Here is a 13323-nt window from a genome sequence, read left to right on the forward strand (position 1 = left end):
GAACAAGATGCAGACAGTTTCGGTTGTTTATGTACCAACTCTAGGTACACAGTCAGGTAAAGAACATCATCTGTATCTCGAAAAGTTCAGGTATCACCCTCATTCACCTCTATTCACCTTCTCTTTCCTTTCCTCCTTTACTTCTAGGTTCTTACACATCCACACGTTCTCCCCCTCCTTTCATGAGTCCACAACCCCCACAAGCTCAGAATCAGCTGCAACACTGGCTGTGGAGTATAAGACACTAACTTCTGCCTGGACAAGTCTTTAACTATAGGAGATTTCTAGCCCCAGATCAGGTGCCTAGCAGGAACCTCTACACTCACACACCTTCAAGCAAGGCTTCTGAGAACTGTAAATAAAGCATTCTAAGCTGTTTTATATTAAAGTGGCGTGCTGGATTGCGTTTTAAGTATCAACTGTCAGTTCTTAATTCTAGGAAAACATAAAAGTGAAAGGAAATACCCCATTTACATACTATTCCAGTTTTTAATCAAGCTCTGCAGATTTACTCCATGAACCTAGGGATAGCAATGTCCCAAATGGACTTTTTAAGTACTTGGCCACTTACTTGCCCCAGACTCTAGAGTGACTCTAGAGTCCACTCTACTGGTTGCCCCTGAATATGTGAGGTAAGAGCTTCCTAGCAGTAAAACAAGACAAGAGACGGGATGTATCCAAAACGTGTTTATTGGGATGGTTTCCCGTTCGTCTTGATACAGGGTACTTTTAGTGCTGCTTCCGTCTGAAGGAGCATCCTTCTGTAAGCCTTGCCTTTTCTCCTGCAGGCTGGCAGAGGACAGTAGAGTAGCCAACACACAAAACTACTACTGTTTGTGCATGGCTAAAGACGGTGGTGATTTTATAGCATCCAAGGCATTTTACATCCATGAAGTAGGAATTGGGGCTCTGCACCAGGTGCTTCTTCTTGTGTTTCTTCTTCTCCTCTTCTGGAGAGGGATGAAGAAGACTCTTTGCAAGAGGCATGTTCTCATGAGGTTGTCACTGCTGGAAAGTTATCCATTTTAAATATGGCAGGACACACAGAGATTTGTAAGAACATGGAACAATGTGAGAACTGCAAGCTAGAGCAGAAGTGACAGGGAGGAAGTGGGCACAGAGGAGACAGGAGAAGTGGGCAAGAATCAGATCCGGGAGGGTTGCAGATACTGAAGAGGGTGCCCAGGAGTTTGGATGTCATTCCAAAGTACTTGGGGGCCTCTGAATGCTTTTGAGCTGAGCAGCAGTATCATCAGATCTGTGCTTCAGAAGGTTCATTCTGTGCAGTGTGGAGATAGAATGAGATAGATCAGTTAAGAAGCGACTGCAGTGATTCAGGTGACAATTGATGAGACTCGAGCTAGGGCAGTGGTGATGGAGGGGAGAAAAGCTAAAGAAAAAGGACTTGGTGACCATTTGGCTCTTAGGTGGGTGGGGGAAGAAAGAATGATGACTTGCCAGTGGGATTCTTTAAGAGCAGGCATGAAACGGAAGAGGAAAAAGTTTGGGCGGAAAGATAATGAATTCAGTTTGGGGTATGTTGGATTTGAGGGGCCTGCAGGAGACCCAAGAAGAATTGATCAGTTACTGGTTGGATTCATGAGTCTGGCATTGGGGGAAAGGGTCTGGGCTGGAGCATAGATTTGGGAGCCATCAGTCCTGGGTGGGGCTCCTGAGGGTCCCAAGGCAGAGTGGTAGTGAGTGAGAGAAGGGACAAGGTCAGAGCCCAGAGAATCCTCTCCCTCTTCAAATTTAGGAGACTTTAAGAGGAAGGAGATTGGGGGAAAGACTGAGAAAGAGGAGTCAGAGAGTTGGGGGACCCAGAGAGAGCAGGGACGTGAAAGTTGATGAAGCTACCTTTGGAAATAGGATAATTTGCAGAGCACCTAGCCAAGAGCGTGGTTAGTCCTCACAATGACCAGGTAAATAAAAGCGTTTTTGAGAAACTAGACTTGGATAACCAGCAGACCCCAATCACACTGCTCAGTTCAGTTCAGTTCAGTTCAGTTGTTCAGTCGTGTCTGACTCTTTGCAACCCCATGAACTGCAGCACTCCAGGCCTCCCTGTCCATCACCAACTGCCGGAGTTCACTCAAACTCACGCCCATCGAGTCGGTGATGCCATCCAGGCATCTCATCCTCTGTCGTCCCTTTTCCTCCTGCCCCCAATCCCTCCCAGCATCAGAGTCTTTTCCAATGAGTCAACTCTTCATATCAGATGGCCAAAATACGGGAGTTTCAGCTTTAGTATCATTCCTTCCAAAGAATACCCAGGACCGATCTCCTTTAGAATGGACTGGTTGGATCTCCTTGCAGCTAGTTAATAGCAAAACTGAATCTGGAACCCAAATTTCTGACACCAAGGCCAGGACTCTCCATTATCCAGCTTCCTTTTTGGCTAAAAAAAAAAAAAAAGAGTTCTTCCTATCCTTTGTGATGTACAAAGTCAGCAGGTTTCCGTTAGCTTTCTGTGTACTGTGAGGAGAACCCCACCTCCACACCATCACTCATATAATTCTTTGGTCCCTGATGGCCTGCCTCTTCTCTTCCCCTCTTTGCTGGTCTAAGTTCTACTCATCCTTCAACCTGTAGCCTAAGTCCCTCCGTAAAACCTCCCCTGAGGATTCCAGTTTACTCTGACCCCTCTCTCTCTTTTAAATTCCTGCAGCAAATACACCTTTCCATGACCCCATCACCCCCTCAGTGAGTCACATACTTGTGTAATTCCCTCGCCTTGAGTGTGGGTGGGACCTGTGACTTGCTTCTAGGCAGTAGAACATGGTGCAGATAATGATGTGTCACTCCCATGGTTACAGACACATTATATAACACTCCTTTGTTGCTGACTGGAGTGAGAGTCTCTTGCTGGCCCTGAAGAAGAACTCTGCCATGTTGTGAACGGCCTGTGGAAAAGGCTCGTGGGAGGGAACTGCAGGAGCCTCTAGGATCTGAGAGTTGCCCCCGGTGGACAGCAAGAAAAGAGGACCCTCAGTCCTAAATCTGCAAGAAACTGTTACAACCACCTCATGAGCTTGGAGGAAGATCCTGGCTTCAACTCGGGGAACATAACCCAGCCAATGACTTGTTGCAGGCTTGTGAGACCCTAAAGAGAACTCAGCTAAGCTGAACCCAGACTCCTGGATCACAAAACTTGTGAGATTATGTGTGTTGTCTTAAACCGCTGAATTTGTGGTAACCTGTTACATGATGATAGGTAATAAATGTAACTCCTGTTGCATCTATGGTCAGTTTAGATTGTAACAATTTATTACCTAGTTTAGCTTTACCTTTCCAATCTGAACATAAGCTTCTTAAAAATGAGGAACTTGTCCCATGTGACTTGTCACGCCCTCAGAGTGTATCATAGTGAGAGGCACTAGAGAAGAAGTTCAACAGGGTGGATAGCGTGTTAGTTAAGGAAAGGACTGTAAAGTGGCTAATAATATCTGCTGCCTAGCGGCATGGTGGGGAGCAGATGGGAATACATGGGAAACACCTAACATAATGCTTAGCACCGGGCTATTATTAAGAATGCTAACAAATACCACATCTAGCCCTGTTTCCTCATTTTGCTGATAAAGAACTAGCTCCCTCCACTATCACCCTTTGAAAAAGGAAATAGACCCAGCAAGGTAACAATGACTGTCAAAAGTCACTCAGTAAATCAATGGCTAGCACCCAATCCTAAGTAGAAAGATGACATGATTTATGTCCCATGCAATCATGGATTGAAGAAAACAGAAAGAGGACCTCTTTCCCCTTTTTTAGGCCTCTGCCCTAATTCTGACTCTTCTTTCTTTTTCACTATTTTCTGTACTTTTTTTCTGTGAAGACCATGTGAAAAACCACCTTTTTTTTTTTTTTTTTTTTTAATGTAAACTGAGTAACTGATTTGCAAGAATGGATAATTCCGAGACTGGAGGCTTCCTGAGCTTCCTTGGTAGCTCGGCTGGTAAAGAATCTGCCTGCAATGTGGGAGACCTCGGTTTGATCCCTGGGTTGGGAAGATCACCTGGAGGAGGTCATGGTAACCCACTCCAGTATTCTTGCCTCTAGAATCCCCAGGGACAGAAGAGCCTGGCGGGCTACAGCCCATGGGGTCTCAGCGTTGGGCATGGCTAAGCGACTAAGCACAGCACAGAGGCTTCCCAGGTGGCCCTAGCGGCAAAGAACCCGCCTGCCAATGCCAGAGACATAAAAGACCCAGGTTTAATCCCTGGCTCGGGAAGATCCCCTGGAGAAGGAAATGGCAACCCACTCCAGAGTATTCTTGCCTGGAAATCCCATGGACAGAGGAGCCTGGCAGACTACAGTCCATAGGGTTGCAAAAGAGTCAGACACAACTGAAGTGACTTAGCACAGAGGGTTTATGGGGGCTTCCCAGGTGGCACTAGTGGTAAAGAATAAGATCCCCTGGAGTAGGAAATCCAGTATTCTTGCCTGGAAAATTCCATGAGCAGAGGAGACTGGTGGGTTGCAGTCCATAGGGTCTCAAAAGAGTCAGACACTTCTGAGCAACTGAGCACAGAGCGTTTATGAGTCAAGATTCCTTTAGTTGCAAAGGAAAGAAACTCATTTCAAACTAGCTTAAGCAAAAAGAATTTGTTGGTTCACGTAGTTAAGAAAGACACTGAGTATTTCTGTTAAATGTAGCTGTGTAACAAACCATCCCAAAGTTTAGTGATATAGCACCATCATTTTATTATTCTATGGACTGTATGGGTCAGGAATTCAGATAGGATACGTAGGGGTGACATTCCTGCCCCTCGATGCCTGGAAATTCAGTTGGGAAGACTGAGGCTCAAGGTGACTCGATGCCTGGGTTCATCTGGATATGTCTCATTTCTGGTTGAGGCTGTCTGCTGGGACCTCATCTAGGGCTGTTGGCATGACCCTGTGGTCTCTTCATGTAGCCCCTGTCTTCTTCAAGCATGATGCCTGGGTTCCAAGGTCAGAAGTCCCCAGAGAATAAAGCAATAGTGTATGGCATTTTTATGATTCAGTGTCAGAAGTCACATAGCACCACTTCCACCATACATTTTCAGATCAAGTGGTCACAAATGTCTGTCCAGGTACAAAAGGCAGGGATACAGACACCACCACTCCACAGAAGGAGTGTCAATGTTGCATTGTAATTAGAGTACGTGGGATGGGCTATATCCTGGTGGCCATTTCTGAAGAAAATGATCTGCCACTCTGGGGTAGTTCACAGATGTAAAACAAATGCTATAGGAGCCTAGGCCTTAAGGTCTGACACAGAGAACTCAAGGTCGCTTCCCTCTTTTTCTTCTGCCTTTTGTTTCTGCTCAACTCTGTTTCTTTATCTAGTAGTAAAAAAAAAACAAAACAACAAAAAAAAAACCCACCTTGTTTTTCTCAGCATCTGTATATCATTTTCTAGGGAAGGACTCTGGCCGTTCCCTGAGTCATGTGCCTCCCACTTGGACTGATTGAAGTTGCCTGGAGAATGAAGAACTATGATTATCCAAACCTGGATCACATGCCCAGCTCACATGCCTAAAAGAAAGTTTGCTGGGTAGACTCTAAAGAATAGTCCAATCGGCCACAAGTTCACCGTAAATGAGCATTGATGTCAGCTCAGTGTGTAATTCTGTTAGTTCTCTCTCAGCTTTCTGTGGTTGCAGTATTTCAAAGCCCTTTACCTAGTCATGTTCACATCACGCCCTTGTCTTCCCCTTTGTCATACACCATCTTCCGCTTTGTCACAAACCCAGGAAATGAGATTTCCTGGGTTTCTCGTTGGAGAGAAAAGCTCCCTGGCTCTTACAGCTATACTGACTGACTGACTTTTTCTCATCCCTCTCACCACACCTGACCATTGTATTTCAAAGGATCATTCCCAGATAAAATTTTTCTCCTTCCTTCCAGTTGCAACTTCCTACACAAATTTTACTCGGTTATTTGTGTCTCTCTCCATCTTCTCCCATATCTCCCCACCTCTTTCTTTTCTCAAAATCAAACTCAATTTTTCAGGAGTACTTTTTCCTAGAAATCTTTTCCCAGAGCCAACAGTTCAGAAATAATACAACAGGATGGGCTCTCTCATAACAAAAAGACCAATGCTGCCTCAATAGCATTATCCAGTGGAAAAGCTTATGAGACTTGGGTCATCTGCACTGGTTCTTATTTAGCTTTAATCTTTAGCAAACTCAGTATGCTTTTGGCTGCAAGTACATAAAATGCAAAAGTGGTTTAAATAAAAAGGAAATGTACGATCTCACATAAACAGCAAGACTAAAGGTGGGGAGTTCCAAAGTTGGTTAATTCAGAAGCTCATTCACATCATAAAGGATCCAGATTCTTTCCATCTTCCCCTCTGCCATCTTCAGTGTATTATCTGGGTGATGTGGTTAACCCTCCTCATGGTGGCAAGATGGCTGCTGAGCTCCAGGCACCGCTTCACACATGGCCACCATATAAAGAAGCAGAAAATAGGAACTGTGTATTTGTCAAAGCAAAGAAATCCTTTTCAGAATCCTTACATCAGCATTCTCTCATGTCTCATAGGCTTGAAGTGTATCACTTGCTAATCCCCATATCAATCTTTGGCAAAGGGACTGAAATTACTGTGATTGACTCAAATGCATCTAGACTTCCTCCTAGGGCTAAAAGTACCCTCTTCCCTGGGTACATACCTTGCCTGTGAATAGCAGAACAAAATTTGGGACTTGCCAAAATAAAGAAGGGGGAAAGGGAAGGGGGACCTGGCAGAATAGATTTGGATAAGTAGCCACTTGTTTCTTATGCACTGAACTTCTGTTAACTTAGTTTGTCCAGCTATAAACTAGACATGATAGTATCTACTTCATCTATATGTAGAGATACTTTTAGAAATAAGATTTTTCACAAGGACACTCTTAGGAAAAGAGTTTAATTAAAAAACAGGTTCTGCTGCTGCTGCTGCTAAGTGGCTTCAGTCGTGTCGGACTCTGTGCCTCCCCAGGCTCCCCCGTCCCTGGGATTCTCCAGGCAAGAACACTGGAATGGGTTGCCATTTCCTTCTCCAATGCAGGAAAGTGAAACGTCAAAGTGAAGTCGCTCAGTCATGTCCGACTTTTAGCGACCCCATGGACTGCAGCCTACCAGACTCCTCTGTCCATGGAATTTTCCACGCAAGAGTAATGGAGTGGGGTGCCATTGCCTTTGATTATCCAATTCATGCAGACAGAAAGAAAGGTAGTTTCCTGGAGCTTAATGGGGGAGGAAATGCAGAGTTAGTGTTAAATGGATACAGAGTTTCAGTCAAGGAGGTTGAAAAAATTCTGGAGGCAGATGGCGGTTGCATAACAACATGAAAATACTTAATGCCATGGAAAGGTGTACTTAACAAGGGTTAAAATGGTAAGTTCTATGCTGTGTATATTCTATCACAAAAAAAAATGTTATAAAACGGTGAGGCTATTTAAGATATGTTGTTGTTCAGTTGCTAAGTTGTATCTGACTCTTTGCAACCCATGGACTGCAGGCTCCTCAGTCTTCCACCATCTCCCAGAGTTTGCTCAAATTCATGTCCATTGAGTCAGTGATACTATCTAAGCATCTCACTCTCTGCCGCCCCCTTCTCCTTTTGCCTTCAATCTTTCCCAGCATCAGAAGTTTTTCCAGTGAGTTGGCTTTTCGCATCAAGTGGCCAAAGTATTGGAGCTTTCGCATCAGTCCTTCCAATGAAAGTTCAGTGTTGATTTCCTTTAAACTTGACTGGTTTGATCTCCTTGCCGTCCAGTGACTCTCAAGAGTGTTCAGCACCACAATTCGAAAGCATCAATAGAGCAAAGATATTGCGCTAAGCTTGAAAAATGTGCAATATAAATTCTTGGTACCTTAATGTTGAAACCTTAATGTTGAACTTTTGCCTAGTTTGAATTGTGGGTGGGAACCATTTCCCAGCCTCAGCCATCACTCCTGTCCAAATCATGTGCCATTCTCTCCTCTTCAGTTCAGTTCAGTTCAGTTCAGTCGCTCAGTCGTGTCCGACTCTTTGCAACCCCGTGAATCACATCATGCCAGGCCTCCCTGTCCATCACCAACTCCCGGAGTTCACTCAAACTCATGTCCATCGAGTCAGAGATGCCATCCAGCCCTCTCATCCTCTGTCATCCGTCCTCTTCTCCTCCTGCCCCCAATCCCTCCCAGCATCAGAGTCTTTTCCAATGAGTCAACTCTTCGAATGAGGTGGCCAAAGTATTGGAGTTTCAGCTTTAGCATCATTCCTCCCAAAGAAATCCCAGGGCTGATCTCCTTCAGAATGGACTGGTTGGATCTCCTTGCAGTCCAAGGGACTCTCAAGAGTCTTCTCCAACACCACAGTTCAAAAGCATCAATTCTTCAGCGCTCAGCCTTCTTCAGAGTCCAACTCTCCCATCCATACATGACCAATGGAAAAACCATAGCCTTGACTAGACGAACCTTTGTTGTCAAAGTAATGTCTCTGCTTTTGAATATGCTATATAGGTTGGTCATAACTTTCCTTTCAAGGAGCAAGCATCTTTTAATCTCATGGCTGTAGTCACCATCTGCAGTGATTTTGGAGCCCCCAAAATAAAGTCTGACACTGTTTCCACTGTTTCCCCATCTATTTCCCATGAAGTGATGGGACCAGATGCCATGATCTTCATTTTCTGGATGTTGAGCTTTAAGCCAACTTTTTCACTCTCCACTTTCACTTTCATCAAGAGGCTTTTGAGTTCCTCTTCACTTTCTGCCATAAGGGTGGTGTCATCTGCATATCTGAGGTTATTGATATTTCTCCCAGCAATCTTGATTCCAGCTTGTGTTTCTTCCAGTCCAGCGTTTCTCATGATGTACTCTGCATATAAGTTAAATAAGCAGGGTGACAATATACAGCCTTGACGTACTCCTTTTCCTATTTGGAACCAGTCTGTGTTCCATGTCCAGTTCTAACTGTTGCTTCCTGAACTGCATACAGGTTTCTCAAGAGGCAGGTCAGGTGGTCTGGTATTCCCATCTCTTTCAGAATTTTCCACAGTTTATTGTGATCCACACAGTCAAAAGCTTTGGCATAGTCAATAAAGCAGAAATAGATGTTTTTTTGGAACTCTCTTGCTTTTTCCATGATCCAGCGGATGTTGGCAATTTGATCTCTGGTTCCTCTGCCTTTTCTAAAACCAGCTTGAACATCTGGAAGTTCACGGTTCACATATTGCTGAAGACTGGCTTGGAGAATTTTGAGCATTACTTTACTAGCGTGTGAGATGAGTGCAATTGTGCGGTAGTTTGCGCATGCTTTGGCATTACCTTTCTTTGGGATTGGAATGAAAACTGACCTTTTCCAGTCCTGTGGCCACTGCTGAGTTTTCCAAATTTGCTGGCACATTGAGTGCAGTTATTGTGACCAAGACGCAGATCAAGAAATCCCATCTCCAAAAAATGCCCAGAATGCAATCAGCCACGATGCCCACTTACTTGCCCCTTGAAGGTTACCTTCCCCTTCCTTCCTTTGTCTTCTAGTCCTTTTTCAATATAACTGGCTCTCCCCATGTCCATGCCAAGACGCTTTGGGACAAGGAGGCAGAGAGGGAGACTTGGAGCCAGAGAGAAGCACAAGCAAAGAGCACCAGCGGGCGTTGGCAGCTCTCACAAAATCTATTCACTGACAGCACATATGTACTAATGTTTACTGATCCCTCAGATGTTTGCAAATGAGGCAGAGCTGTGAGGAGCTGTGTAGAGAAGTGGCAGCCATGTATCCAACGCCAACACCCATTTATGGAGGACCAGGTAATTCCACGTGCAGCTACTAAAGCCTCCGCCCCGTGTCCAATGCCCAGAGCTGGGCAGTTCTATTACATAAACTTGAAAACGGAGATCATCTATTCATATTTGTTTCTTTTGTTTGTTTGTGTTTTGGCCATGTCATGCTGGATCTTATCACCAGGGATCAAACCCCTGCTACCTGCAATGGAAGTGCAGAGTCCTAACCACTGCACTGCCAGGAAAGTCCTGTCATCTATTCATATTTATCTTACTCACTTTGGATGGTCTTTTCCAAAACGTTTAGATTATAAAGACCTTCAACATGGAGCACTCCTCACTCCATTAAATTCGTGTCTCAGAGCTTAATCACACTATCAGAAGGTGACTCCTTACATATAACTTTCTACTGTAATTAAAATGGATTCTGGGCAAATGGCTTCCATCAAATTTTGAGTAATGTGTGCCTTCCAATGCAATTGAATATTAGCAATCAGTTTTATGCATTTAGCTCCTGGTACTAGGCAAGCGCCCCAGGGCTCCCTCCAGGAATGATTTTCTTTTGTTCAGTGATCCTGGTTGGTCACCTTGCAAAACACCCTGCTGGTTACAGGAAAGAGAATCCATTTCTGTTCAGCCAGCATTGACTGAGGTTGCACAGTAAGCAATGGGCCAGGACTGAGGACACAGAATTTCTCAGCCCCTGCCCTTTAGGAAATCTCAAGTCTGCGGGGGAATAGCAGACATGAAAACAAACAATGACTGCACAGTGTGATAAGTTTTGAACCAGCTGCTCTGGGAGCATTGATGAAGGATGATTAACTGTCTGGGGATTCTCTGGGGAGTCAGGGAAGTTTTCACCAAACAGTGTGATTGACTGGGGTTTTGAAGGATGAGTAGAAGTTTGCTGAGCTTCCCTGATAGCTCAGTTGATAAAGAACCCACCTGCAATGCAGGAGACCCCGGGTAGATTCCTGGTTCAGAAAGACCCGCTGGAGAAGGGATAGGCTACCCACTCCAGTATTCTTGGGCTTCCCTTGTGGTGGCTCAGCTGGTAAAGAAACCGCCCGCGATGCAGGAGACCTAGATTCAATCCCTGGGTTGGGAAGATTCCCTAGAAAAGGGAAAGCCTACCCACTCCAATATTCTGGCCTGGAGAATTCCACGGACTGTATAGACTGTGGCAAAGAGTCAGACCCCACTGAGCAACTTTCACTTTCACAAATTTGCTGGAAAGCTAAAGCAGGGAAAGGATTTCCAGGCAGAGGGCATATGCAAAGGCAGAGAGGTGAGGAAGGACTTGGTGTGTTTCGGAAACAATTGGCAAGGTGGCAGATGCTCAGAAATGAGGCTGGACGAGTAAGGCAGTGGGCAATTTAATCCCAACCATGACCCCTCCTTGGCCCTGGGGGAGGGAGGCAAAAAACAGAGCTCTAGCTCTATTTCTGGTGAATAAGCAACGTTACCTTTCTATAGAAACCTCATATCCTTATATATCCTTTTCTGTGGGTATTCTAGGTATTTTGCAAGGTTATATTCTACTAGAAACTGTCTTCTCAAGGAATCAAATTCTTTTATATATTGAAAAAGACCCTTGAGCAGGCCATGTGGAATTTTTGGCTGCTGAGTTGATCTGAAATGTGATTATTCCTGAATGGAACTCTGAAGAGAACAAGACGGGCCAGTGCCCCACACTCCTTACCACCCTCACTGAACTCCCTCTCCATCCTCTCAGACCCCTCAGGTGCCCAGGCTGGTGCTCTTCACTCAGTAAACACATGATAATTTTGGTTATTTTCACCCTTTCCAGAAAAATTGATTAAGTGTTGGTTTAGCTGAGCTTTCTGGAAACTTCCAGAGCTAATTCTTTCTTGAGTAAGAGCTTATTAAACATGAACAGAATGAACAGAGACTTCTAAAGGAGCTCTAAGAAATGACGGTCTAACACACAAGCCTTACAGATGAGTTTTAACAATCATCTTTCTGCCTGCTAAAAATTTTGTTCAGTCCCTTCAGTTCAGTTCAGTTGCTCAGTCATGTCCGACTCTTCGAGACCCCATGAATCGCAGCATGCCAGGCCTCCCTGTCCACCACCACCTTCCGGAGTTCACCCAGACTCACGTCCATCGAGTCAGTGATGCCATCCAGCCATCTCATCCTCTATTGCCCCCTTCTCATCCTGCCACCAATCCCTCCCAGCATCAGAGTCTCTTCCAATGAGTCAACTCTTTGCATGAAGTGGCCAAAGTATCGGAGTTTCAGCTTCAGCATCATTCCCTCCAAAGAAATCCCAGGGCTGATCTCCTTCAGAATGGACTGGTTGGATCTCCTTGCAGTCCAAGGGACTCTCAAGAGTCTTCTCCAACACCACAGTTCAAAAGCATCAATTCTTCAGCGCTCAGCCTTCTTCACAGTCCAACTCTCACATCCATACATGACCACAGGAAAAACCATAGCCTTGACTAGATGGACCTTTGTTGGCAAAGTAATGTCTCTGCTTTTGCATATGCTGTCTAGGTTGGACATAACTTTCCTTCCAAGGAGTAAGCGTCTTTTAATTTCATGGCTGAAGTCACCATCTGCAGTGATTTTGGAGCCCAAAAAAGTAAAGTCTGACACTGTTTCCACTGTTTCCCCATCTATTTCCCATGAAGTGATGGGACTGGATGCCATGATCTTCGTTTTCTGAATGTTGAGCTTTAGGCCAACTTTTTCACTCTCCACTTTCACTTTCATCAAGAGGCTTTTGAGTTCCTCTTCACTTTCTGCCATAAGGGTGGTGTCATCTGCATATCTGAGGTTATTGATATTTCTCCCAGCAATCTTGATTCCAGCTTGTGTTTCTTCCAGTCCAGCATTTCTCATGATGTACTCTGCATATAAGTTAAATAAACAGGGTGACAATATACAGCCTTGACGGACTCCTTTTCCTATTTGGAACCCAGTCTGTTGTTCCATGTCCAGTTCTAACTGTTGCTTCCTGACCTGCATACAGATTTCTCAAGAGGCAGGTCAGGTGGTCTGGTATTCCCATCTCTTTCAGAATTTTCCACAGTTTACTGTGATCCACACAGTCAAAGGCTTTGGCATAGTCAATAAAGCAAAAATAGATGCTTTTCTGGAACTCTCTTGCTTTTTCCATGATCCAGCGGATGTTGGCAATTTGATCTCTGGTTCCTCTGCCTTTTCTCAAACCAGCTTGAATATCAGGAAGTTCACAGTTCACGTATTGCTGAAGCCTGGCTTGGAGAATTTTGAGAATTACTTTACTAGTGTGTGAGATGAGTGCAATTGTGCGGTAGTTTGAGCATTCTTTGGCATTGCCTTTCTTTGGGATTGGAATGAAAATTGGCCTTTTCCAGTCCTGTGGCCACTGCTGAGTTTTCCAAATTTCCTGGCATACTGAGTGGAGCACTTTCACAGCATCATCGTTCAGGATTTGAAATAGCTCAACTGGAATTCCATCACCTCCACTAGCTTTGTTCGTAGTGATGCTTTCTAAGGCCCACTTGACTTCACATTCCAGGATGTCTGGCTCTAGGTCAGTGATCACACCATCGTGATTATCTGGGTCGTGAAGATCTTTTTTGT

At 44.7% G+C, this 13323-nt stretch overlaps 1 protein-coding gene across 1 annotated transcript; it reads right to left on the reverse strand.

Moving 5' to 3' along the window:
* Window positions 1-672: 672 nt before the first annotated feature.
* Window positions 673-987, reverse strand: LOC113886901 (40S ribosomal protein S27-like). The gene has a single exon (XM_027533561.1). It carries the CDS (start codon window positions 985-987, stop codon window positions 730-732), a length of 258 nt encoding a protein of 85 aa, XP_027389362.1. The 3' UTR covers window positions 673-729.
* Window positions 988-13323: the final 12336 nt, after the last annotated feature.

The sequence above is a fragment of the Bos indicus x Bos taurus genome, chromosome 3, assembly GCF_003369695.1.
Source record: "Bos indicus x Bos taurus breed Angus x Brahman F1 hybrid chromosome 3, Bos_hybrid_MaternalHap_v2.0, whole genome shotgun sequence".
Taxonomy (NCBI): Eukaryota; Metazoa; Chordata; class Mammalia; order Artiodactyla; family Bovidae; genus Bos; species Bos indicus x Bos taurus.

Coding starts and splice junctions, on each gene's coding strand:
- LOC113886901 (XM_027533561.1), bottom strand. CDS start 987: ATGCCTCTTGCAAAGAGTCTTCTTCATCCCTCTCCAGAAGAGGAGAAG.